Here is a 27,510-nt window from a genome sequence, read left to right on the forward strand (position 1 = left end):
TCATTAAGGAAATCAATTGCTAAGTCTTCAATGAAGAGAATCTGGTTTTTGTGTGGAAACTCCACGCACGTGGGAGGAGCAAAAGGTTTCAACTCTCGCCTCACACAGGTGAGGGCCAGCCCCGCCCATCCCTGCTTTGAAGCCCTTTCAGTGGGCGGAGCTGCTATCAATCTTGGTTATTAGAAAAATGAAGGGGGACCTCGAAGTCTACGTGCTCCTGGGGGGCGGGGTCGGCAGACTGGGCGCGAGCGGATTGGCCGGGAGGCGTAGCCCTTGGGGATTGGTTCCGCCCAGTCTCTCGCACGGATCCCAGCCGGAGTGAGGGGAGGGAGTTCTGGTCGCTCACGCTTCGCAGCTATGGCGCCTCGGGGCCGCGCCCAGTCCCCAGTTTGCCGGCGGAGCCTCAGCTCTTTCCTCTGCTCACTCGGACCGTGAGAACCCGGGCGGCTTCGAGGGAGCGGGGAACGCGGCGGGCGCCGGGGACCATGAGGAGCGGCCGGACCCGCGAGGCGGACAGCAGAGGGTGGCGCGGCACCTGCTGAGAGAAAAGAGGGAGCGGCCCGGCTCCGCGCAGCCGAGGTGCGGCGGAGGCTGGTCCGCGCCTCGGCCATGTCGCTGCTCTGCGTGCGTGGTGAGTGCGCGGCCGGCGGGACCCGCGGCTCCCACGCCCGCCCGGACACTTGTGGTAGTGTCCCGGCGGCGCTTCTCCCGAACTTCGCTCCCCGCGCTTGCCCTGGGAGGCGAATGCGCTCGTAGTCACTTCTAAAGGTCCGACGAGTTCCCCCCGCTCCTTCGTGACCCCCCTTCCGCGGCGGACTGTTATCCGTCCATTCTGGCAGTCGTGAGACAGCGCTGTTGTTGGGCTTGCCAGATGCTATTAAACAGTGAAAAGGGTCCGATGCCAGTGGGCTCCTGAGGGGACCTCCTATGGTTGGCGCCTGTCTAGAGCGGACAGCTTCTTCTTCTTCTCCCCGCGCTGTGAAACTAGTTGGCCCCGGAGTAGCACCTTTTTATGACTCTGACGGTGTTAGTGGTACAGCTGTCACATCTCTTCAAGTTTATTTCTTGATTTGCATCTTACTATTGTCTGTCTCGTCCCCAGCTCCTTTCCTGAACCTCAGTTTGTGTCAAGGCATAGATTATATTTTCACATGACACTTTGAAGAAGGAGGTGGTGTTGGCTTCTCTCCTTTGGGAGTGGAACATGGAGAGATGGTTTATTTTATTTTAGCTTTGGCTCTTTCTCTGAGGACACTTGGTCCATTCAGGAAGGGATGTGTTTGTGTGTGATTGTTCTTGGTAACAACAGTCTTGTTATATAGTCCAGGTTGGTTTGGAATTCATTGTATGGCTCAGTCTGGTTTGGAAGTTGTGATTTAACCACCTCACCTCCCGAGTACTGGGATTACAGGAAGCTTTTTTATAAAACCAGAGCTTTGGAGTTTAAGTCATGTGAGCTACAGTGCCCTGAATTTAGCTCTAGAGACTGTGTTGCTGGCTTTTTTTTTTTTTTTTCAAAATAGTATTCCGAGTGCCAAACTCCGTAGAAATTTTGAATGAATGCAAGAAGTATGAGTTTAGAGAGATTAACTGGCCAGAAAAAGTAGGGTTTGGATTGCTGATTGAATTTGATCTGGGGAGATTCAAATTACAAGCCGTATATCTGTTGAATAAAATGAGATAAAGTGGTTTGATTGTGAGAGCGTATTTATCCACTAGAGCCTTCCCAGAGCCTTTTCCTGTCACTTTTACTGGATAGCTAAGAGTTCATGTTTCTTTTGGCTGTACGGATTAGAAGCATTGTTGTTTGTGATCCCTCTGATTGCAGTGTTTCCCCCAGCTGCTGGCAAATGGAACTGCTTTGGGTTGTGCCAGTCTACTGTCTCATTAAATCTGCACTAACCCCAAATAGGATTTGGTTACTTCCGGGGATTATGAGAGCTACAGTTTTTCTTTTTTAGTGGTTGATTTTTCATTAATGAGAATTTTGCTTAGGTTTTAGGGAAGCATTTCCCCTCAGCAGCTGGGAGTCTATTTATTCCTTTAGATCCCTGCTGCCAAATAGCAGGATTTGAGAGAGGTTGGGATTGGAAATGCCTCTGGGATAGTTTATTAATTCTCTGCTGCCACCCCAGACACAGCTAACCCTTATGAAAGGCTCTTTAGGCAGGAGCACTTTTAAATCAGAAGTTATTTATCTGATTTAACTAGAAAAGGAGCTGCTGCTGTTCCTATTTGCTTTAATATCAGCCAGCTTTCATTGTCTGGATAGTCTGCTATTTAAACTGTTGCTGTCTCCGTCTGTCTCTCCCCAGCCTCAATCTAGAGTCAGTCCTACCTCCCAAATTCTGGGATTCCAGGTTTGTGATTCCATGCCTGGTTTGCTTCTCCTTTGTTTGCTGGGGTTTGGACTCAGTGCCCCTGGTGTAAGCATGACTTAACTACTGATCTTATACCCTTAGCTCCTCTTGGCTCTTTTGGTGGGCGGTGGGGTGGGGTCCCACTTTGAGGCCTAGGCTGGCCTTGGCCATCTGAGTGAGTGCATTCCCTGTGTGAGATATTACACCTGGCAGCCGGGTGTGGTGGCACACGTCTTTAATCCCAGCTCTTGGGAGGCAGAGGCAGGTGGATTTCTGAGTTTGAGGGCAGCCTGGTCTACAGAGTGAGTTCCAGGACAGCGGGGGTTACACAGAGAAGCCCTGTCTCGAAAAACAAAACAACAAACAAACAAAAAAAGAGATATTACACCTGGCAAAAACTAAATCTTCTACAGTGGCATTCCTGGTATTATATTTTGACAGCTGGAATTTGTTTTGTTGGTGTTCTGATTTGTTTGTTTTGTTTGTTTGAGATAATGTCTCTTTTGTAGTCCACAATGGCCTAGAACTTATTGTGTAGCCCAGACTGGTCTTGAACTGGTGGTGATTGGCCTTCCTTAGTCTCCTAAAGATTGAGATTTGCTCTACCTGATTGTACACGCATTTAATTCCAGAATTTGGGAGGCAGAGGAAGAGACAGAGGCAAAGGAAGAAGCAGGCAAATCTCTTTGAGTTTCAGGACAGCCTGGTCTACCTAATGAGTTTTAGGACAGTCCTCAGTACATAGTGAGACATTGTCTCAAAAATAAGCAAACAAAACCAAAACAACTCCACAAGTAAGTGCTGGAATTACAGGTGTGTGCCACCACCACCCCTAGCTGGGATTAGGGATGCTATTCTTAGCCTGAAAGCAGACTAGTGATACTGTTTAGTAACTCAACTTCAATTCATCTTGGAGTGCACAGTTGGATTAGAAACTTTTTCAGCCTAGTATAGTGCCACATGCCTTTAATGCCAACACTTAGAAGGCCTGGGCAATCAGATCTCTGAGTTTGAGGCCACCTTGCTCAACTAGCAAGTTTCAGGACTGCCAAGGCTACACAAAAAATAAATGAGAAAGAGAGAGGGGGAGGGGGAGGGAGAGAGAGGGGGAGGGAGGGAGAGAGAGAGAAGCCTTTTTCATGAAGTTAAGTTCAAACAGTAGTTAGCTATATATAAATTGGTAAGTTGTGTGGTTTTTTTTTTTTTTGTTTTGCCTTATCTGTCTATCCATCTTGTCTCTCTGTCCATCCATCAATTCATCCATCCATTTATCTATTCAAGGCAGTCTCACATACCCTTGAACTCTTGGTCCTCCCTCCTTTAACTCCTAAGTGCTGGCCAAATTGGTCTTGATTTGCCAATCCTCAAATCTTCTAGAGTTTATTTCCATGCTCTAACCCAGCAGTCACGCCTTATTTCCTCCAGGTTAAAGGCTCTCAGTGGCTTGACTCTAGTGTGCTTACGCAGATGCTTTTTCTAAAATTTTATTATGTTTGTATGTGTGTGAATGTTTTGCCCGCCTGGATGTTTGTGTACTGCTTGTGTGCTTAATGCCCGCAGAGGACTTGGATTTCCTGGAACTGGAGTTATAGATGGCTATAAATCCCTATGTGGGTACTGGGAATCGAACCCTGGTCGTTTGGAAGAGTAGATAGTGCTCTTAACTGATGAGCTATCTCCTCAGTCCCTAAAATTGTTTATTTAGTGTGTGCAGTGTATAAGCTCATATCTTTTGTAGAGGTCAGATGACAACTAGCTGGCGTCAGTTCTTTCCTTTTACCCTGTGGGTTTGGAGATGGAAGTCTGGTTGTTATGCTTGGCAGCAACTGCCTTTGCATACTAAGCCATCCAGTTCTCCTTTTCAATACATACATATATACATACATACTCTAAGGATTTACTTATTTATCTAGGATTTGTTTGTTTGTTTGCTTATTTTTTCTGTGTAGCCCTGGCTGTTCTGGAATTCACTTTATAGACTAGGCTGGTCTCTAACTCATAGAGATCTGTCTGCCTGTCTGGGATAAAGGCAAGGCATGCACCACTACTGTCCAGCCACAGAGATTTATTTTCAATTATGTGTATATGTGCATGTCTGTGTGTGAGTATGTTCACCTGTAAATACAGGTGCTCCCAGAGTCCAAAAGTGACAGTTAGATGCCCTGGAGCTTGAGTTACCTGAGGGTGAGACACCCTGGGTCTTAGGTCCTCTATAAGATAAGCACTATAGTATTTGCTGTCAATTGCGTCTCTCTCTCTCTCTCTCTCATCTCTCTCTCTCTCATCTCTCTCTCTCTCTCATCTATTTCTTATATTTTTGGTTGTGAGCCTAGCCTTTAATGGCTGGCTGAGCCATCTCTCCAGCCCTCTCAAGTATTTCTCAATGACACATTTACCAGTACTTTTCTCTTTAATACTTTGTTCTTTCTTGTATCTGCTTTGCTCTGTGCTTGTACCCTCTAATGGACTTACATTTTCTATTTATCTAAAATATATCCTCCCGTTCACAGTTTAAAGTCTACCTCTGTTGTTGAAAACTTCCTCAGTCCTCAGTGACCTTTTTCTCTTTCAAACCTTAGATACCGTGTCTGGACAGCAGCACTAATTTGGCAGTGAGTCAGATACACTACCTTTGTTCTTCTGTTGTTTCACTTAAGGTGACCTGGACAGAGGAGACAACAACGGTCAGATCAAACTGGGTTTGTCTGGAATTGGAATAGTCCCTTATAAGAGTCACATTGAAAAATTAGATTGAGGCGCTGGAGAGATGGCTCAGTGGTTAAGAGCATCAAGTGCTCTTGCAAAGGGTCCAGGTTCAATTCCCAGCACCTACATGGCAGCTCACAACCGTCTGGAACTCCAGTTCTGGGGGCTCTAGTGCCCTTCCTGGCCTTATTCATGTGATGTACAGACATGCATGAAGGCAAACACTGATACACATGAAATAAAAATAAATAAATCTTAAAAAAAAGAAAAACTAGATTGAGGGGATTATTGTTATTATTGAAGAGGAGATTGGTTAGACTTCTAGACAGTATAGAAGCAATCTGAAGAACATGGGAGGCTTGGTTCTGAGTATATTTAAGGGGGGAGGGTCATAATAATAGATGAAAATATTTAAAAGTTTTTCTATATCACTTTGTCCGTAAAAGGATAGAACTGAGATAAGTGGCTTAAATGATAGGATTTTATCTGGTGGTGGCTCAGTTCTGTAGTTCCACCACTTGAGAAGTAGAGGCAGGAAGATCAGACAAGGCAGCCATCACCAGGCAACATAATAGTTTCCTAATAATCGAAGTCTAGTTGGGAGGCGGTTGTGCATACCTTGCCTTTAATTTCAGCACTTGGGAGGCAGAGGGCAGGAAGATCTCTGAGTTTGAGGTCAGCCTGGTCTACAGAGTGAGTTCCAGGACAGCCAGGGCTACACAGAGAAGCCCTGTCTTGAAAAAGCAAAAAACTCCAAAGCAACAAGAAAGAGTTATCTTAGATTTGTGCAGATCTCTTAGATTTGTGCAGATCTCTGTGAGTTCAAAGTCAGCCTGATCTACAAAGTGAGTTCCAGGGCTCTGGGCTTTGTAGAGAGACTCTATCTTAAAAATAAACCAAACAGATTCTATATTTCTTTAATATATTTTGGTACAAGTTTACTGAAAATGATAACACAATTTTGTTTACATTGTTGTCAGATCTATATAGGAACAACCACAGGAAACCAAATCAAGACTTTCTGGCTTTCATTGTCTTGGTATTCATGACTGACTTCCTCTATGTTATAAGCATTTTGAGAATTGGGCTTTTTATATTTCTTTGTAATTTTCATTGTTGATTAACAGCATTTAAATAACTGAGCAATGGATCCTGATCCCAATTTGGTCCATAAATGACCACCTTTCACTTGGCAGAGGCTGTGGTGGCACACATCTGTAGTCCTAGCATCTGGGGGTGGGCATAGGAGGATCAGTAATTCAGGGCCAGCCTGAGCTACATGAGAACCTGCTTCAAAAAGAAAAAGAAGAAAATAGTTTTTGGCTATTAGTAGTGGCACATGCCTGTAATCCCAAAATGTTGGAGGCTGTGGCAGGAGGATCACTGTGAGTTCAAGGCTAGCCTGCATTACACAGTGAGACCCTTTTAAAAAGAGTTTTGAAAATTTAAGAATACATTCATTGTGTGTAGAACAATAAGGAGACCCTGGATTCAGTCCCCAGCACTGCAGCCAGCAAACAGTCCCTGGAAGTAAGGAAGAAATAGATGCTAGTATGTTGGTAATTATCAAATTTTGAGATGATGCAGAAAAGTGTAAGAAGGAGAATAAAAATCTTTATGGTTTCTCCATTACCACTAAAGGTCATTTTTGTTAATTCATCGCCTTTGTGTATGTGTTGGGAACTGAACCCTAGGCCCAGTGCCTGTTAAGGATGTGCTGTACCACTGAGCTACACCTGAAACTTGGTTTTGTTTTATCAGATAATTGGTATGCATGGTAAAAAACAAATTCCAACAGTTGAATGTGAAGGGAAAGGAAAATGTTTTCTTGTCATTCTTGATTTCACTTCTTAATAGTAGTTACGGTTTACTGCTTCTGTGTAGTCGAGAAATTTTCATAATGTGAATTTGTTTTACATACAGGCATATATAGATGGTATTATATAGCCCAGTTACACTTCACATTTGCTTCAGAGTGACCTTGAACTGATCCTCCTGCTTCTGCATCTCAAGTGGTGTCATGCCAGCTCCATATGAATGTGTAGGTTATATGTAATTTAGTGTACACAGTATTCCATATTTGAACCCAGGGCCTCATGCATGCTAGGTAAGTTCTCTATCACTAGGCTACATCTCCAGCCACTATTATCTCTCATCTTTTAAAAGTTAACTTTTTAAAATTGTTTTCTTTTAGCCTATGTGAGTCATGAATATATATATATATATATATATATATATATATAATTTTTTTTTTTTTTTTGGTTTTTCGAGACAGGGTTTCTCTGTATAGCCCTGGCTGTCCTGGAACTCACTCTGTAGACCAGGCTGGCCTCGAACTCAGAAATCCGCTGCCTCTGCCTCCCGAGTGCTGGCATTAAAGGCGTGCGCCACCATGCCTGGCATAAATATATTTTTTGACACAGGTCACTATGTAGGCTTTGCTGGCCTGGAACTCTCCTATGTAGACTGGGCTGGCCTTGAACTTGTAGGGATCCTTTGGATAGGTAGACTTATAGGCATATGCTACCACATTCATCTCACCTGATTCTTCTAAGTATCCTGAAATATTCCACTATGCATGTTCATACTTTAAACAGTTTGGTGGATATTTAGGATTTAAAAATTTCTCATCACAATGCTACAGCCTGTGGCATTTTTGTTAGGCTTTATAGCTCTACAGTCAGATTTCTACACAAATTTCCTGTGTGGTTTGCTGGTTGCTGGTTTTCTTGGCATAGTAATTATCCTCAAGTGGATCCACTAGGAAATGAAAGTGTTCAGTGTTTCTTAGATGAGCATCTTCTACTGGAGGCAAGTCTTTCATGAGCAGGTGATATTTTATGCCTATCAAAAGGACCAGAGTGGATTGGCAAGTGATGCACATCAGGTATGATGGATGGTGAGAATGGACTCCTGCAAGTTGAACTCTAGCCTCTACATGTGCACTGTGACATGTGTACTGCACCCCCGGGAAAACAAATATGATAAAATTAAAAAATTTTACCCGTCTAAGTTTGACTTCTTTTACATATTCTTTTCTGTTTTAAAAATTATTTATTTAAAAAGATTTATTATTTTTATGTGTATGTATGTGTTCAGGAGCTCAAGGAGACCAGATGAGCACATCAGATCCCTGGAACTGGAGTTACAGGTCATTGTGAGCTACCATGAAGTGCTGGGAACTAAACCCCAGTCCTGTGCAGTAAGCACCACTGAGCCATCTCTTCAGTCTCTTGTTTCTTTAAAAAAAAAAAAAATATATATATATATATATGTGTGTGTGTGTGTGTGTGTGTGTGTGTGTGTGTATGTATATGTATATAGGCTGGTGAGATGGCTCAGAGGGTTAAGAGCACTGACTGCTCTTAAGAAGGTCCTGAGTTCATATTCCAGCAACCACATGGTGGCTCACAACTACTCGTAATGAGATCTCACGCCCTCCTCTGGTGTGTCTGAAGACAGCTACAGTGTCCTTTAATTTTATTTATTTATTTATTTATTTATATTTATTTATTTTTTGAGACAGGGTTTCTCTGTATAGCCCTGGCTGTCCTGGAACTCACTTTCTAGATCAGGCTGGCCTTGAACTCAGAAATCCGCCTGCCTCTGCCTCCCAAGTGCTGGGATCAAAGGTGTGCGCCACCACGCCTGGCTTACAGTGCACTTATCTATAATAATAAATAAATCATTGGGCCAGAGCGAGCAGGGACTGAGCGAGCATGGTTTACTGGAGTGAGCAGGGTTGACCGGAGCGAGCAGAGATCCTAAATTCAATTCCCAACAGCCAGATGAAGGCTCACAACTGTCTGTACAGCTACAGTGTGTACTCATATACATAAAATAAATAAATAAATCTTTAAAAAATACACACACATATACATATATATGTTTATATATACACACATACACAAACACACACATATACATATATATGTTTATATATATACAAACATACACACACACACACACACATATATATATATATATATATATATATAAAATTTAAAAATGGGCAGCATGTACACTATGGGGCATCCGTGTTACCTCTGTCTCAAACACACAAAATAGATGTATAAATAAAAAGCTTTTAAAGATTTGGGTTTGGTTGTAGCTCATTGACAAGGTTCCTGCTTGTTTTCGCTAGGCCCCGAGGTCATTCTTGCAGAACAGTTTTCCCATGTTGCATAGGCACTACTATTTTTAAAGTAAAACAAAGCAATGCCTTTGTTTAAATGCACATAAAGTTGATTTGTGTTGCAACTTACTCTTAAATAGTTTATGATTTATTGTCACTAATTAGTCATCAGTTAACCTAAAGGATCTCGATGGGAAATGTATAGAATGTTAACTTTGATAGCTCACATATTTATAGGACACTCACAGTCAGGATGTGTCCATTCTACTCAAGGAGGCCCGAAGATACATTTTTGGTTTCCAGCCACTCTGACTAGTAGAAATGATTTTAATGTTTCTAGGTCTAAGGATAGATTGACAAAACATTTCTCTTATTTTCCCTATATGTCATCTTTATCTACATCGTCTAAATTCGTGTGTATTTTCATCACACTGGGATTCTGGTAATCCCTGTGCTTGCAAACACAGTTGTCACTGGGTTCTTCTTACTCAACTAAGGCACCAGGAAGTTGCCAGTGCCTCGTCCTTTCCAGGCACCAGGTACCAGCGAAGGAGGAAAGGCCCAACTTCCTCTAATATGACTTGTGTCATAAACACTGTGTAAGCAGTATATCCTCTAACTTCTTAGGTTGGTTTATTTGCTTGTTTTGTGATAGTCTCATGTTCTTGAGGCTAGTCCAAAAGTCCTGATCTTCCTGCCTCCAGTTTCCAAATATTGGGCTTCTAGGCGTGTATCACAACTTTGGCTTAATTTCTTTGTTTCTAAAAGTGTGGCTTGTCTAAGCGTTTGGTTCTTTAGGCAAATATACTGAAGATGTGTATAAGATGTCTTCCAAACCTAAAGAATCGTGTACTTGCTGAATTCTTAAATCCCATTTCTCTGTGCTGTATGTTTCAGACTTTGCTATGAGTTTGTTTAAAGTTTGGGCTGTGAATCATTTGTAAATATTTGTTGAGCACCATCACAGTGCTTGCTTAGGATACAAATTTATATTAGATAAGAGGCCATAGATTCTACCTGGGTTTTAAAAATGTGTCCCTAGCTGAGTGTGGTAGTATATGCCGAGACAAAGGCAGGAAGACCAAGGACTGCCTAAATGACATCGCAAGATCCTGTCTCAGAACAAAAGCTAGGACCTTCAAAATGGCTCAGATGGTAAAAGTGCTTGCCGTTCAAGCCTGATGACCATGCCTGATTCCTGCCTGAAACCTATGGTAGAAAGAGAGAACTGACTCCCCAAAGCCATCCCCTTATTTCTGTGTGTATGTTTCACACACATACACACGTCAATGATAAATAAAATAACAAGTAAAATAAACATTAAAAAAGATGAAATTGTATTCACATAAATCGAAAGACCACACTTAGGACGATTAAATATGAATTAGGGTAAGTAAAACAAGGTACGTTTTTCCTGTAGTAGGGGAATAACTGTACTGTCTTTCAGAAGCTTGTCTTGTTACCCTTTCAGTTGAACTCAGGTCCTTATACTTTCTAGGCAAATGCTCTATCATTAGATAGAGTTCTATCTCCAACTCTCTTTCTTCTAGATTATACACATACACAACCCCTCCTGGCTAAAGCAAGACTCTAAGTTTGGGAGGCATTAGCTAGATGCTTCTACTTAGTGCATATAACAATAGTGTACTCTGTGATATCTCCACCCTGCCCAGCTCAAAGCCTTCTTTCTACTTTCATGTATTTGTGGTTGTTACTCAATGAGTTGTTTCGTTAGGGTTGTTTACAGGAGCCTGTATACCCTACCGGTGACTAGAAGAAAGTGTTGGCTTCTCAGTGCAAGTGCATACAAGTTGTTCTTGGAGACCAGAAGAGGGTGTCAGATTCCCTGGAGCTGGAGTTAGTGGTGGCTTCAGTCCTTTGCAAGAACAGCAAGCATTATTAAATCTGAGCCATCTTTCCAGTCCCTTGGCTTACTTTTTAAATAGCATTTAAGTTTACTTCTTGTGACACTGGAGATCACACCCAGAGTCTTGTTATGTAAGAGCTCTATCACTGAGCCATCTCTCCAGGACCCCTTCCCCCTCCTGTAGCTTAAGCTCTCCTGGAACTCAAATTCGTTGTAATCCTCCTGTCTTAGCTCCTTAAGTACTAAGATTACAGGTGTGACCATACCTAGCTTTGTGAAATTCACTTTTTTTTTTTTTAAGAGCTTTAAAAAATGTTCCCTTTGCTTACGCTGTTTCGATCTAGCTTTGTGAGTGAGGAAGGCTGTTTAGCTAACTGTTCATTCCCTGCTTTGTTGTGATCCTTTCTGTGATTCCTGGGAAATGTAATAAAAATTTAGTCATTAGGTATTTTTTGTTGAGATAGTATCCCATGTACCCAGGTTAGATTTTAACTCACTGTTCAGCTAAGGATGACCTTGAACTTTGATCTCCTGAGTGCTGTTATTCCCGGCATGTACCAGCCACCATGCTGGCTGTGCAGCATTTGAGATTGAACTCCAAGCTGCGTGCATAAGGTAAGTACCTTAAAAACTGAGATACATCCCTACCCTCAAGTTAAACTTATGTTTAACTTAATAACAACTTTTAATCTATTCTTTCTTGACAAATCTATATTCTTTCTCAAGTCTCCAAAAGCAACTCTCCTGGATAGCTTCAGCTGTCAACTTGACCCAGCCCAGGATTATCTGAGAGCGTCTCTATTGAGGGATTGCCTTGATCAAATTAGCCTGTGTGCAAGTCAGTGCTACATTTTCTTGATTGTCAGTTGATGTAGAAGGGCACAGCCCACGTGGATGGTGCTACCCACAGGCAAGGACTTCTGGGCTAAGAGAGCTAGCTGAGCAGACACTAAGAGACCAAGCTACTGAGTAGCCTACCTCTGTGCTCTCTGCTTCAGTTTTCCCCAACTTTTCTTAAAAGCTGTACTGTGACCTAGAAGCTTAAGAGGAAACAACCCCCGCCCCTTCCCAAGTTGCTTTTAGTCCAAGTGAATTGTCACAGCAACAAAAATCTAACTGGAACAGCAGTTATCTACTGGATGTATAGGACAGGTCTGTAGATCAAAGGAAAAAGAAACACGAGGGTTTCTGTTTTTGTGCTGGTGAGTTCCACAGCGATTAAAAATAGGTGTGGTAAAAATTAAAAAAATTTGTGTTAGAGTATATTTATAAAAATAATTTTCTCTCAAAAAATAGGGAGAAATCATAGAAATAGGGAAAGCAGTTCTTAGCCTTTAGGAAGTATAGGTTTAGCTTCAGCTGTCAACTTGACACAGCCCAGGGTTATCTGAGAGAGTCTCAGTTGATGGGTTGTCTTGATTAAAGAAAAGAATCCTTTCTTTCCCTATTGCTACTTCTGTTTCTGTACATTAAGGACTTGTTGATGCATATGATATTGCCTTGTAAATGATGCTGAGAAGAAAGAGATTAGAGGACAGCGAGTGAGGAAGATGTGTTCAGAAATCAAAGGGGGCTGGCATTTTGACACTGGGAGGGTAAATACTTGTATATAACTCGAAATGAGTCCTAAATAAGGAAAAAAATCAGTAAAAAAGGGGAGAACAAGAAACCAAAATACTGTCAGATAACCTATAGGACAGGGAATTTTAAGGAGTAATTGGAGGGTACAGATGAATCGCAGTGATTGACTATTAAGAAAAAATAAACCATTGGGCCTTAGAAGTAGAGCAGTTCCATCCATGTTTGGGCAGTATTGTGCTCCAGTACTTGAGTAGTTGGGAAATGAAGACACAGAATGAGCAAGTGTAGGATAGTCACAAGTTTTGCAATGAAAAAAAAAATGGTTCAGAATAGTCTTCAGAAAAATTTTAGTGTTTGGAGCCTTATGAAGTGAAGAGCTGAGGACTTAAGTCCACTGGTGGACAGCTTGCTTAGCACACACAAGGTGCTGGGAATTGATCCTCAATCCACAAAGGGCAAAGGCACAATGAGAGGGGAACAAGGAGTGATGATAACTGATTCTGAGTCAAGTGGGATAGAAGATTGATCTAGAGAACTTGAGAAAAGTGCAAAGGGTTTCATTCATTCATGTTTTTACCCCAGCATGTGTTGTGCTAGGCACTTGGGGTAGAAGTGAGAAAAATATCTTAGCTTAAGAGTTATGCTAAACCGGGCGTGGTGGAGCACGCCTTTAATCCCAGCACTCAGAGGCAGAGGCAGCCAGAATGAGTTCCAGGACAGCCAGGGCTATAGAGAGAAACCCTATCTCGAAAAACCAAAAAGCGAAAAAACAACAACAACAACAAAAAAAAAAAAAAAGGAAAGAAAAAAAAGGGAGTTATGCTAAAGGCCAATTAAAGAGTAGACATTAAGCAAACAAATGTTATACAAATTAATATATAAGTCTAACTGTGGTCTGGTGAGATGGCTTAGCAGGTAAGAATGATTACCATCAAGTCTGATGACCTGAGATTGGTTTCTGGAACCCATGTGGATGTGGATAACTGACTCAAGTTGTCCTCTGACTGCCACATGTGTGCCTGGCATGCCCTCTCTCAAAATAAACTTACAACTCACTAAAAGTACAACTAGGATGCTGTAGTTTACATGTTATTATGAGTACAAATGCTAGAGAAAGTTATCCACTAAGATTAAAAAAAAAACAAAAAAACCTTTCCTAAGAAAGCTAGGATCTTGAAGAAGAGGAGGCCTTACCAAGTGAGAGAAGAATAATCCTCTAGGCAAGAAGAAATAATATTTTTAAGGAAAGAGAAGCTAGCCATGGTGGTGCAGGCCTTTAATTCCAGTACTCCAGAGGCCGAGGGATGTGTACCTCTTGAGTTCCAGGGTAGACTGATCTGTACCAGGATAGCAAGGGCTGCACAGAGAACCCTGTCTCAAAACAAAAAAGCCAAGTAGAGTCTAGTCTATATAGATCCTATCTAAAGTACAAAAACATGGCTGGGCATGGTGGTTCATGTCTTTAATCCCAGCACTTGAGAGGCAGAGGCAGTGGATCTCTGGAACTGGAGTTACAGGCAGTTGTGATCTACCACGTGAGTGCTGGGTTCTTTGGAAGAACAGCCAGTGCTCTTAACCACTGAACTATCTCTCCGGTCCCCTATTTTTTCTTCCTTTATGTATAGATGCGTGTGTTATATGTCTGTATGTGTGTGTGATGTATGTGTGTACATCTCTGTGTAGGCACACATATGAAAGTAAAGACATGGGTGTTGTCCTCATTTTCCATATTATTTGAGATTGGGCCTTTTTGTTGTTCATGGAGGATTTTCTGGTCTCTGTTCCCATCTCCTGGATGGGAACACACTATTGGGTCCAGGTTTTATGTGGGTTCTGGAATTCAAATTCAGGTTCTCAATCTTGTAGAGAGAGAACTCTCCCCAACCCCCCGGGACAGGGTAGCCCAGGATGTCCTAGACCTAACTTTGTAGTCCAGGCTGGCCTTAAGCTCAGAGTTCACCTGCCTCTGCCTCCTGAGTGCTAGAATTAAAGGTGTGTGCTACCCTCCAACCCTCAACAGAAAGTGCTCTTATCCAGTGAGCCATCTTGCTAACCCCTGAATCAATAATTCTAATCTGCTTACTGTTAAAGAGCACACCAATGAAATCACAATAAATTACTTAAATAAAAAACTAAGGTGCCACTACTTGACATTTAAGGACATTGGTCTGGCAGCGTGTTTCTGTGGTGTCAGTATTGCTTACTAAGTAGAGTAGTCCAGCTATTTCTAGTAGAAACTAATCAGGAGGTCATACCCTCTTCTCCTTATTCAGGATGATGGCAGGTGTTTCTTGGTTTCTATGACATCTACTGTTGCTTTCTAATTTCCCTGAGATCTAGTTCTGTGACCTGTTCTAACTAGAGGGAAGTGGTAAGGTAAGCTGTTAACATACCTCTGAACACACACACCTTGATGACTTGAATTCTTGTAGCTTTATATTATAAGCTCTCAGTTTCACATAATAGATACGCTAAACAAATGTTTGATTTGCTTCAATGTGTGTATACGTTAGTAGCTTAATAAACTTAGACTTCCATGTAGGATATTTAATGAATTAAATTAAATTAATTTATTTGGTGGTTTGTTTATTTGTTTTTGAGACAGAGTCTCACTAAGCCTAGTCTGCCTCTGCCTCTGCTTCATGCGATACTACTATGCTTGGCTATTTATTTGGTGTTTTCAGACAGTGTCTCATGTAGCATAGACTGGACTTTCCTGTTCAAGTACTAGCCAGGCTTGACCCTGTTTAACTTCCAAGATCAAACTAGCTCAGGTTCCTTCAGAGTGCCATCGGTATAGATTGGGATCCAACTTTATGTAGGAGAGGATGACCTTAAACTCTTGATTCTCCTGCCTTCACCTCCTGAATGCTGAGATATATGAACTAGCCCATCCGATTTATGGGGGTCTAGTATCACACTCATTCAGGGACAGCACTATACCAACTGTACTACAGTCTCAACCCTATTTAGTGAATTTTAATAAATACCCAAAAATGAGTGTGCTACAGTGGTATACAACAATAGTTCCAGCTATTGGGGAGACTGAGGCAGGAGAATTTCTTGAACCTAGAGGTTTGGGTCGAGCTTGAGCAATGTAGTGAAACCTGTCTACAAAATAATAAAATACCAATTGTTATGATGTATGTGCTAGCTAAGAGACTGGGCCTCAGTTAATGCTGGATAAGTACCATACTCTTTACCTCTCAGCCTTTCCAAGTTAACCAATGCTGGCCTTGAATTTAGAATCTTCTTGTCTCAGTCTCCCAAGTAGCTGAAATTAGTCTTGAAAGAGGTTTTCTTCTATTTTTTTGAGATAGAGTGGCTCTCATTATGTAGTTCTAGGTGAGCTGGGACTTACTATGTAGACTAGGCTGGTCTCCAGTTCATAGAGTTCCCCTGCCTCTGCCTCCTGAATGCTGGATCAAAGGTGTGCACCACCATACCACACCACACCACACCCAGCTTTGTAAGACTTCTTAATATAGCAGTGTTAGTTAGCTATTAAGTTAAACACTAAGTTGACTGAATTTGAAAATACATGCATTTTTCTTTAAATATTACAGTCATTGTTATAATCATTTAGTTTAGAAAGTAGTTCAGTAGATGGCTGAAGTTACCTTGTCTTGCCTATATGTAACCAAATTTGAATTGTTTCTGATAAATAGTAATATAGAAATCTGATAATATATTAATGTAAACACAACTGAGGCTTACTTATTTATAAAACATTTTGAAAGATATGTATGTGCTCAATTATAAACTGGATTGTGTTTACTTTAGAATTAGTCATTGGCTTTGTTAGTTGAGGTTTGACGTAAGTACTTATTTGTCCTTTGGTTTGAGGAAGGACTTTAGAGTTGGTATATTTTCTGGCTCTTGGATAAATTATGTTCTTAAAGTACAAGGCAAACAAACAAATGCAAGCCAACAAATAACAGTTAAAAAAAATAATACAGCAGCTGTGGGCTGCTTATATTCTTCATTCATAGTCTCTTCAAGTTATGACAAAAATCTATGCAATGTAGTAGAAATTTACCAGTGATGTTTAAGACATTTCAGATGGGCGGGGCCTGTAACTTAGCAGCAGAGAGTGCTTTCCAGCATGAATGGTCCTGAGTTCAATCTGGAGGAGTACTGTAGAAGAAAAATGACTTGAAGAACTCCATGGGAATGCAAGAAATCATATATACACAATTTAGTCCATGCTTCCACTTTTATATGGGATTCAGGGATTGGACTCAGGCTGCAGGCTTGCATGGCAAGTGCATTTGCTCACTGCCATCAAGCTGCCTCCCCAGGTTGTTTGAGTCAGCCTTACTGTTTAGCCCAGGCTAGACTAGAAAAGTATATATTATAGGCTGATCAGGAGCTCACTCTCTTCTTCTTTCGTGTGTGTGTGTGTGTGTAGGTGTTTCTCTGTGTGCAGATAAAAGCCTTCCTCAGTTGCTCTCTATTGTACTGGGTTAGGGTTTCTTTGGAGCTCACTGATTTAGCTAGGTCAGCTGGCTGTGAGGCTGTGAGCTGGATCCAGAGATCACCTGTGAGCTGGATCCAGAGATCACCTGTGCCTGATCACCATCCTCTCCAGTGCTAGAATTTCAGGCACTCATTGCCATGATGGTTAATTTTTTTTTTTTTTTTTTTTTTTTGAGACAGGGTTTCTCTGTATAGCCCTGGCTGTCCTGGAACTCACTCTGTAGACCAGGCTGGCCTCGAACTCAGAAATCCACCTGCCTCTGCCTCCCGAGTGCTGGGATTAAAGGCGTGCGCCATCACTTTAAGCTTTTATTTGTTTGTTTGAGACAGGGTTTCTTTGTGTTGCTGTGGCTGGCTTCAAACACACAGAGATACACCTGCCTCTGCCTCCCCAGTGCTGGGACTCAAGGAGTGAGCCCTCACTACCTGGCTGTTTTTTTATAAGTGCTTGGGATATGAACTCAGGCCCTCATGCTTGCATAACAAGTACCTTATTGACTGAGCCATCTTTGAAGCCTTAGAACTCTAGATCCAGCCTCAGTCTCCTTAGCACTGGGGTCACAGCTGACCATGCTACCATATTTTCACAAAGTTAATTTTGTTTTTCTTTGACTTGGTTTATGTTGGCATAAATTATAGCATCAGCTCTTTTAGCTGGTGTGGATCTGATACTAGTGCTGCAGAGAGGAAAGCTGTGGGCTGCCCAAAGTGTAGGCTTTCAAATCTGGGCTTGAATTTCAGAGTATACTGTTTAATTAAGTCTGAGGCCATGGGCAATTGACTATGTTTTAATTAATCTTTAAAGGGGAAATTGTATGTTGTATAGTGGGTTTTTCTTTTCCTTTCTCCTGTTCTCTCTCCTTTCTCCTCCTCCTCTTCTTCTCCCTCCTATTCCTCCTCCTCCTCCTTCTTCTCTTCCTCCTCCTCTTCCCCCCCCCCCCCCGCCCCCCTTGCCTGTGGATCAGGATGTAAAGCTCTCAGCTTCAGGACATGACCACCACTGCCCAACTCCTATTATTGGCTTTTAAAAATATTTATTTTTGCTGATTTTGATTTTGTGTAGGTGTATGTATATCTAGGCATTGGTTTGTATGTGTGAATGCAGGTTCTTGTGGAAGCCACAGGCATTAGATTGCCTGGAGTTGAAGTTATGGTATTGAGCTGCCTGACATAGGAGCTGGAGACAGAACCTGGGTCCTCTGGAAGAGCAACAGATGCTCTTAGCTGCTGAGCCATCTCTCGCCCCTGTTACTGGCCTTTTGAGACAGTGTCTTGCTATGTAGTTCAGATGCCTTGAACCTATGATCTTTGTGCCTCTGTCTACTGAGTCATGTGCTACATGCTTAGCTTCATCTTTAGTTTTTAGACTGTTCCATTCCTGAGTTAGGATAGCTGACATTCTGATATTGATGGAATCTATTAAAAAGTATTCCCACTCCTCCCTTCTCCACAGTCAAAACACACACAGACATATACCTGGAAAGACACCTTAGTAGCAGGCAGAAAGGCTTCAAAAGACAGAAGCTAGCATTTCAGAATCTATATCCAGAGCTAGTGTGTCGGTAATCCCAGCATTGGAGAGACAGCAACTGAAGAACTCTGTTTAGGTAGAATACTCACGTGAAAGTTGTGTACCTTTGCAGCGTACCGTTCCTAGTTTCTAAGGAAAATACTTGAGTATTTTGAATACTCCTAATATTCAATCCCACTCACCACGGAGCTAACAAAGACAGCTACTAGAAAGATATTTTTATTACTCAGACTACAGGCATGGGGAGCCTCCTGATCTTGCAGTCAGAGGACCAGTGCTGGACTCCCAGCTCTATTATGTGATCTGTAACCTTGAGCAAACTGTTTAAATCTAAGATCCAGGCCCTTACCTGTAGCATGGGAATATTGTTATTACTTACCACAAAGGTTCTGTGGGGATTAGACCACATGAAAGATTAAGTGGCAGTGTGTTTTAAAAGATACTATAGTTACTTTTCTCATGGTCCTGTAAGCCCACTGTTGCTCAGGAATGTGATAGTTATTTCTGCTGTAGCATTTATGTTGTAATTTTGTTTCATTTAAGGGCAGTGGTCATGCATGTGCCACCATGCTGTGTGGATGTCAATGGGAATTATACAGGTTTCCTCCTTCCACCTGAGGCTTCAGGAGATGGAACTCAGGTCATCCGTCTAAGCCTGTTTTTGTTGTTTTTTTGTTTGTTTTTTTTTTTGACACTTAAGAGACATATTTTGAAGTTAATTTTTTTAACTTAATGATTTTATTGATTATTTGGGAATTTCACTTAATGCACCCTGATCCAATTAACCTCCCAGTCCTCCGTGGTCTACCCCTCCCAAACTTACGGAATCTCCCAAAACAGAAGAAAAAGGAAAGGAAAGAAAAATACCAAGTCCAATTTGTGTTGACCATATACCCCAAAAAAAGCATGATTAAACTCCCAGATTTCTTACTCTACCCTACCCCACCAGAAGCCATCAACTGTGAAGAGCTACACTTCAGAATTCTTACCACAATTGCTTTTCAATGGCTCCCTATCTAGACTGTTTCTTTTTGAGGGGAGCTATGAGAGAAGATGTTGTCACAGAAGCCTTCTATGTCTGTCTGTCTGTCTGTCTGTCTGTCTGTCGTCGTCGTCTTCTTCTTCTTCTTCTTCTTCTTCTTCTTCTTCTTCTTCTTCTTCTTCTTCTTCTTCTTCTTCTTCTTTTTTTGGTTTTTCGAGACAGGGTTTCTTTGTATAGTTTGTCCTGGTTGTCCTGGAACTCACTCTGTAGACCAGGCTGGCCTTGAACTCAGAAACTCGCCTGCCTCTGCCTCCCGAGTGCTGGGATTAAAAGCGTGCACCACCACGCCCAGCCTCATGTCTTTCTTTCTTAATGCAATACCATATGGTTTCTGGCTATAGCCTTGCCCTGGGTAGTATCACTGTTCTCCCCTGTGTACCTGGCTCTGTTCTGCCATCTATCCTTCCAGTTTTGTGAGTCTACTTTTTCAAAGCATCTTCCCACGGACATGCTCTTCTCTAGTTTTTCCAGGGACTCATAGGCCCTGCAGACGCCTCTGCTGCTACGACTTCCCCTAAGTCTCCATGGGTCTCTGAGGCTTCCCAGATTTGCTGTCTGGTGGTGGGTGCTGGCTTCAATCACAGCCATGCTTGAGATGATGACTTGTTCCTGGATCTGGTTCTGCAGCTCTGGTCTCACCACCTGCTCCTAGGTATTGGGGTGGACCGACCAGAAGCCCAGTTGTTCAGCCTGAACACACTGGGGTCTTTTGGGCAGCCCACCTGCAATGTTTGGAAATTCATATTTAACTATTGTCTAGTATTCTTGGCACATAATATGTTTTGAGACAGTTTCAATGACAATTATTTGAGTTCTCTAAATGTCTGGGCCTTTGTATAGAATACTTACAAACACAAAATAAAATATAAGCAATCTTTAATGTTGTCTCACAAAATCTGGTAGGAAAGAGAAGGATTCCTTGCCAATACATATGTAAACTCTCCCTGTGATGTAGCTTTCCTTTCAGACCGGGCACTGAGCTGCTTGCATCCTCCTTGTCCACTGTCCTTGGTATAACTACAGGGGACAGGACGATAGGCTCAAGCTGTACATGTGAGTAAGCACTTAGAAACATGAAGAATTGCTTTATGCTGCTTTCCTTTCCCAGGGCTGGCAAGCTGCCTCCATCATAATGGATGTCACATGTGAGTGGCAACTGGCCGGATGCAGAATGCCTGGGTTATAGTGCTTTGCTTTGTAATTTAGATTTTTATCTGAAGAAAACTCTTTTTCATATTTGAAATTATTTCTGATCTAAGTACTTGGAAGCTGAGGTGGGAGGGATCAGCCTGGGCAGCATAGTGCAACTCAGTCTCAAAAAAAAAAAAAAAAAAAAAGTGAGGAGAATAGGAGATGGGTGGGACACGGCTAAGTTGGCAGAAGGCACAGTCCCAACTCCAGGACCTCAGGAAGTGGAGGTGGGAGAGAGTTGAGGCCACTCTTGCCTACATAGGGAATGTGAGGCCAGTCTCGGATACAGAAGACACTGTCTCATCCACAGCAAAAGCAGTTATAAACAAGTTAACATAGAAGGAAACTAAAGTGATAGTGTGGAGGAAAAATTTAAGAAACTCCCTAAGAATAAAGAGAAAGAAATAAAGAGATCAATAGCATTTTAAAAGGGAGAAGTCAGATACATGCTTACAGCATGTGAACAAAAGCCAGGAGAGGTATCACATGCCTATAGTCCTATAATCCTATGAGCTGAAGTCCAACTTGAAATGGATTTCATGTCCTATCTTAAAAAACAAAACAACAACAAAACCCGCTGGTACCAGGGATCAAATTCAGGTTGGCAGGCGTGTGCAGCAATTAGGTCTACCCACTGAGCTGTCTTGCCAGTCTCCCTTTAAGTCCTTTTCTGTCTCTCTCTCTCTCTTTCTCTCTCTCTTTTTTTTCCTTTGAGACAGTGTTTTTCTGTATAGCCCTGGCTGCCCTGGAACTCCCTCTGTAGACCAGGCTGGCTTCCAACTCAGAAATCCACCTGCCTCTGCCTCCCAAGTGCTGGGATTAAAGGCATGCGCCACTACTGCCCAGCTCTTTTCTGTCTTTTAGCAGACATCCTTATTATTTTAGTTCTGTTTGACCTTTCATCCTTTGCTTCTGTGTCACCCTATTTTATTTGTTTGTTTACTTATGTATATTTGTTTTTGGCCTCAAACTTGCTATGAAGCTGAAGATGATCATGAACTTGTGATCTTTTTGTCTCCATCTTCCAAGTTCTATGTTACAGGAGTGTGCCACCACAGCAGATTTATGCAGCACTGGGGATTGGATTCCGGGCTTTGTGCATGCTGGGTTAGCATTATACATCCCATCACAACTTTGTAATGATGTCTTGCTGTGTTGCCTAATCTAGCTTAGTTTCTGTGTTTAAGAGATCCTGGGCTGTAACATTCACCTATTGTGTAAAGACACTATCACTATGTCAGAAGCTGCAGAATAAATACTGAGTTTTAAAAAATGTCAGGGCATGGTGGTACATGGGAGCACTTGGGAGGCAGAGACAGTTGGATCTCTGTGAGTTGGAGGCCAGCCTGGTCTACACAGCAAGTACCAGACCAGTCAGGGATAGTGGAGCTCTGTATGTCTATTATTTAAGTGGTTTTTTTTTTGTTTTTGTTTTTGTTTTTTTTTTTTGATGTTGAGTGCACTTCTTATATCACTTTAGGATCATTTTTTAATCTTCAAAGCAATGCACATTTTTTTTTTCTTAGTGGAAAATGGAGTAAAGCCAGAAGTGGTGGCACTTGCTTTTAGTCTCAGCACTCCGGAGGCAGAGGCAGGTGGCATCTCTGTGAGGAGAAGGCCAGCTTGGTCTACATATCAAGTTCCAGGCTAACTAAGGATACATTCATGGTAAGACAGACCCTGACTTAGAACAAACAGACAAAGAAAATGAGGTTAGATTCAGCCTCATGTGGACTCCCCTCATCTTCCACAGGATGAAAGGGTATATTTTTAGGTGGTCTCAGTTATTGTTTGCTATTAGAAGTCTCAGAAGGTTGAAATTTCCACCCTGACTTTGACAAAGGTCCTTGGTTGCTAGCTAAGCAGCTTGGCAGGACAAGGAGAACTCAGAAGTCTGGGTACAAACGGTGATTTTTCAGGGAAGCGTCTCCTTGTATGGTTTATATTTCTGTGTATTTGGTAGTGTGGCTGTGTCTGGTTTAGATCTGGTGTGGCTGCTGCTGCCCTGTGCTAGAATAGTCCTGTCTTTAGTTACTAGAGAGTAGGGCAGTCATTGTAGCTCCCTTTGAATGTGATTTGACACTGTGCTACCACCCCACAGAATAAACATGGGAAGGATATTTGCCATTCTGTAAGAGAATAATAATTTTTTCACTATGTGATTTTCTTTTTTCATATTGAGTATTTTTTTCTGAGTGTGTGTGTGTGTGTGTGCATGTGTGTGTGTGTGTTTGTGTATCAAACTCAGCTGCTCATGTTTGAGGCAAGTCCTCACTATTCAGTTTTGAAAGTTACTAAAGAAAAAGGACATCTTGCCAACCAGTCTTCACAGTTTTGTCAGTTCCTGTGGCCAGTCAGTTAACAGGTATCATAGTGTATCTTTATATTCAGATATTTGACAGATGTGAAATTCAGTAAAACAACATGCAAATTGATAATTATAACAGTGTTTGACATTGGTACAAGATTGAAATAGGAATACATATATTTCCTACTTTAAAAGATGTTATTACCCTTCAAATAAAAAGGGAATAGTGGTGGCACACACCTTTAATCCCAGCACTTGGGAGGCAGAGGCAGGTGGATTTCTGAGTTCGAGGCCAGCCTGGTCTACAGAGTGAGTTCCAGGACAGCCAGGGCTACACAGAGAAACCCTGTCTCGAAAAACAAACAAAAAACAAAAAACAAACAAGAAAAGGGAATAGTAGTTACTGCACTTCAGTGACAGACTTCTTTAATGCTAGGTTCTGAAGCAGGAGGGTAACAATCAAGAGAACCAATACTGTATGGCTTTGGAAATTGTCAGGTGTGACCAGGTAGGTTAGCTATTCCTTGTGCTTAGAGAACCAGGTCACTGCTTGTGAGTCTGTGTGAATAGGATTATTTCCTATAATCTTAAGAGTGCCTGTAGCAGATTTGTTTCTATAGTAAGGTTAGAGAAACACAGGTGCTAAAGTTACTTTTTTTGCTTGCTTGTTTTGTTTTGTTTTTGAGATATAGGCACATATTCTCTTATTTTTGCCTTTGTTTTTGGGAGCCTAGGGGAAAGTGTTCTGTCAGTGTCTTTTTTTTTCTTTAGCTGACTTCAGGTTTTCATATTGTGTGTAGTCTTTAGGGGCCTCAGTATTCTCTAATGACTGTTATTTTTCCCATATATCTTTTCTGCTTTTTTTTTTTTTTAAACACAGGGCAGATAAGGATGTTTGGAATAAGCAAAAGAAACTTGTTCTAAGTACTGCCATTTTGTTTACAGACTCCATTTAATCATAGGGGGAAACTAAGTTCAAGGCCCCAGGTCCTAGAGGAGCTTCTGTTGTTAGGAAACGGTTGTCTGAGTCCAGTTGTCTCAAGGACAGCTTCTCTATCTTGCTGACAGGGTTAAACTAAGTTTATGTTCCCAGGCCTAGGAACCAACACCTATCCTGATTGGTAGAAAAATGTAACAATTACTTGGTACAGATTATTTGCAACCTTAAATATTCTGTGATATTCTGGCTCATTGTTACAGTTTAGATCCTGAGTCTGTTTTGTGGCCTTGATAGATCAGTAATTGTAACTTTAATTTTTTTCAAACTTTATTTTTAATGATGGTTCCTAAATAAACACTTTTGCCTTCCTTTTAGCCCACCATTCACCAGAGGTAGTGGGAATGAAAGGATAGAGGGGTAGCAGGGTGTGGACCTGTTTAGCGGCAGCAGCTCTATCCACTTGAAAACACTTCATAGGTACAACAGCAGTCCAGTTTGGTAGAGTTGACATGATCTATCAGAGACAGCCAGGCCTTAGCCTCGGCACAAGTCAGGAGGAGGGACCAAGAGGAATGCCAGAAGTTCTCAGCTGTGCCTCTCTCAGGGAAGAAAGATCAGTGAAGACACAAGATCCACTAGTCTATAGGCAAGCTGGCTTAGCCTCCACCACTGTGTGTTGAGTCCTGTTTATACCCTTTGAACATCCCGTATCCTCCATGTGTCTTGCCTGACGTTACTCTGCCAATCAGCCCATGTCCAAGGAAGCAGCAAGAAACTGCAGCACATCACCAGAAGGTTTTTGGTGTGTTTCTCTTTCTCTATGGTGCCCTGACAAATGGAACTCAACCAAGCAATGTAAGGCCGACCAATACATGTGTGTTGTTAGTGAAGAATCCTTCATCACACATCCTTTCACATGTTTGTTTGTTTTTTTAAGATTTATTTATTTATGTATATGAGTGCACTGTAGCTGTTCAGACACACCAGAAGAGGGCATTGGATCCCATTGCAGATGGTTGTGAGCCACATTGTGGTTGCTGGGATTTGAACTGAAGACCTCTGGAAGAGCAGACCTCTTAACCTCTGAGCCATCTCTCCAGCCCTCATGTGCTTGCTTTAGCAAAACATCCTTTCGCCTGTGTTTGCTTCAGCTAATGTTCCTTCTCGTGTTTTCCCCAGCAAAACACCATCCAACTGACTTCCCAAAGAACCCTTAAGTTTCCACTTCAAGAAGAGGCTTGATTACAATAAAGTTTTGTCATCTGCATTGACCTGGTGTTTGAGTTATGTTGGATTTAAGTGGACCACATAACAAGGAGGGATTTTGTGCTAGAGTTCTTAATTTTTGAAGCAAGGTTTTATGGTAACCCAGTCTATCCTTGAACTTGCAAAGTAGCTGAAGCTAGCCTTGAACTGTTGATCTTCCTGCCTCTACCTCTCAACTTCTGGGATTATAGGTATAGATTTACTTGTTTGTTTTTGAGACAGGCAGGCCTTCTATTTTGCTGTATAGTGAGGATGAGCTTGAACTTCTGATCTTATTACCCCCATCTCCCAAGTACTTGGATTAGAGCCAAGTACCACCTTGCCCAGTTTATTTGTTGTTTTAAACATATTGAAGTCAGTACTGTCAGTGCATACCTTTATCATGGCATTTGGGAGGCAGAGGCTGCCGGATCTCTGTGAGTTCAAGGACAGCCTAGTCTATATAGTGAGTTCCAGGACAGCCAGGGCTACATAGTGGGATCTATCGCAACACTCCCCACCCCCAAAAAAACCTCAAACAAAACCAAAATACCTCAAGACAAACAACAACAAAAAAATCTCATTTTGAAAGTAATATGGACATATTTTTAGACATGAACAGCATAAGTATTTTATTTTTGAGACAGGGTCTTGTAGGCCTAAAACTACAAGGCTGGGTCAGGGTCTTGTAGGCTGGCCTAAAACTCACCGCCTAACTCAGGACTGTCCTTGAACTCTTGCTCTTACTGTCCCTACCTCCCAAATGATGGGACTGAAGTATGTGCTACCCTATCCAGATCTACTGTAAGGACTTAACTAAAACTGTGAGCTGGGTGTAGGGCACACACCTTTAGTTCCAGCACTCAGGAGGCAGAGGCAGGCAGATCTGTGAGTTTAAGACCAGCCTACTCTACAGAGCAAGTTCCAGGACAGCCAGAGCTACATAGTGAGACCTGTCTCAGAAAACTCCACAATCTGAGTGACTATGGTCTTACTATGGCTGGCTTAGAACTCTCTAAGTAGGGGAGGCTGGCTTAGAACTCAGATGTGCTTGCCTCTGCCTCTTCAGCGCTGGGCTTAAAGGTGTGCACCACTGTGCTCAGCATTTTTTTTTTTTAACTTTATGAGACAAGGTCTTATGTAACTTAGAGTTTTACATTGTGGGCCTCCTATCTTAGTCTCCCAAGTGCTGGGATTACACCATGCACATTATTGGGTCCATTTTCCTCTCTGATCTCTCTTCCTCTCTCTTCTCTGTCTCCTGCCTTAAAAACTGTAGTATTAGTGCTTTTCAGGATAGATTATTAGACACGTGATTAATTTATGATACCTATTTATTAATTATAGTAAGATTACTTCCATTCCATGTATGCTATTTTAATTCCCTCCCTTCTCCCTCCTTCTCTCTCTTTCTTTTTGAGGAAGGATCTTTTATTTATTTTTATTTTTAAAGATTTATTTATTTATTTTATGAGTACACTGTAGCTGTCTTCAGATGTACCAGAAGAGGGCATCAGATCCCATTACAGATAGTTGTGAGCCACCATGTGGTTGTTGGGATTTGAATGGGATTTGAACTCAGAACCTCTAGAAGAGCAGTCAAGTGCTCTTAACTGCTGAGCCATCTCTCTAGCCCCCTTTTTTTATTTTTTTAATTTTATGTGTATGAGTTTTTTGCTTGCATGTATGTGTGCCCCATGTGTGTCCCTGGTGCCAAAGGAGGTCAGAAGAGGATGTAGGATCTCCTGGAACAGGGTCATAGATGGTCGTAAGCCACCAGGTGGGTGCTGGGAACTGAATCCAGGTTTCCTACAGTAACAGCCAGTGTTCTCAGCTGCTAAACCATCTCTTTAGCCCATTATTTTCCTTAAGTTGTTATTAACTCTATATCCTGATCTCAGCTTCCTCTTCCCCCTTTCCTTTCAGGCCCTTTCTCTCCCCTTCCTCCCTCCCTTTCTTCTCAGAAAAGGGGAGGCCTCTCATGGATATCACCAGCCTTGGCCTATCAAGTTGCAGTAAGACTGGGTGCATTTTCTTCTATTGAGGCTGGACAGGGCAGCCCAGTTAAGGGAAAGGGATCCAAAGGCAGGCAATGTAGTCAGAGACAGCCCACTTTAGCCCCATT

The 27,510-nt window shown here is 42.0% G+C and overlaps 1 protein-coding gene across 4 annotated transcripts in view; it reads left to right on the forward strand.

The window, feature by feature from the left end:
- The first annotated feature begins 307 nt into the window (after positions 1-307).
- The window catches only part of Unc13b (unc-13 homolog B), a 188,739-nt gene continuing 161,536 nt past the window's right edge, over positions 308-27,510 (forward strand). For all 4 annotated transcript variants that reach the window (XM_029476020.2, XM_029476021.2, XM_085839379.1 and 1 more), the window contains exon 1: positions 308-631. In XM_029476020.2, the coding sequence (XP_029331880.1) occupies positions 610-631 (22 nt within the window). In that variant the 5' untranslated portion in view covers positions 308-609. The remainder of the gene's footprint in view (positions 632-27,510) is intronic.

The sequence above is a fragment of the Mus caroli genome, unplaced genomic scaffold (genome assembly GCF_978045245.1).
Source record: "Mus caroli unplaced genomic scaffold, Mus_caroli_1 scaffold_6, whole genome shotgun sequence".
NCBI lineage: Eukaryota > Metazoa > Chordata > Mammalia > Rodentia > Muridae > Mus > Mus caroli.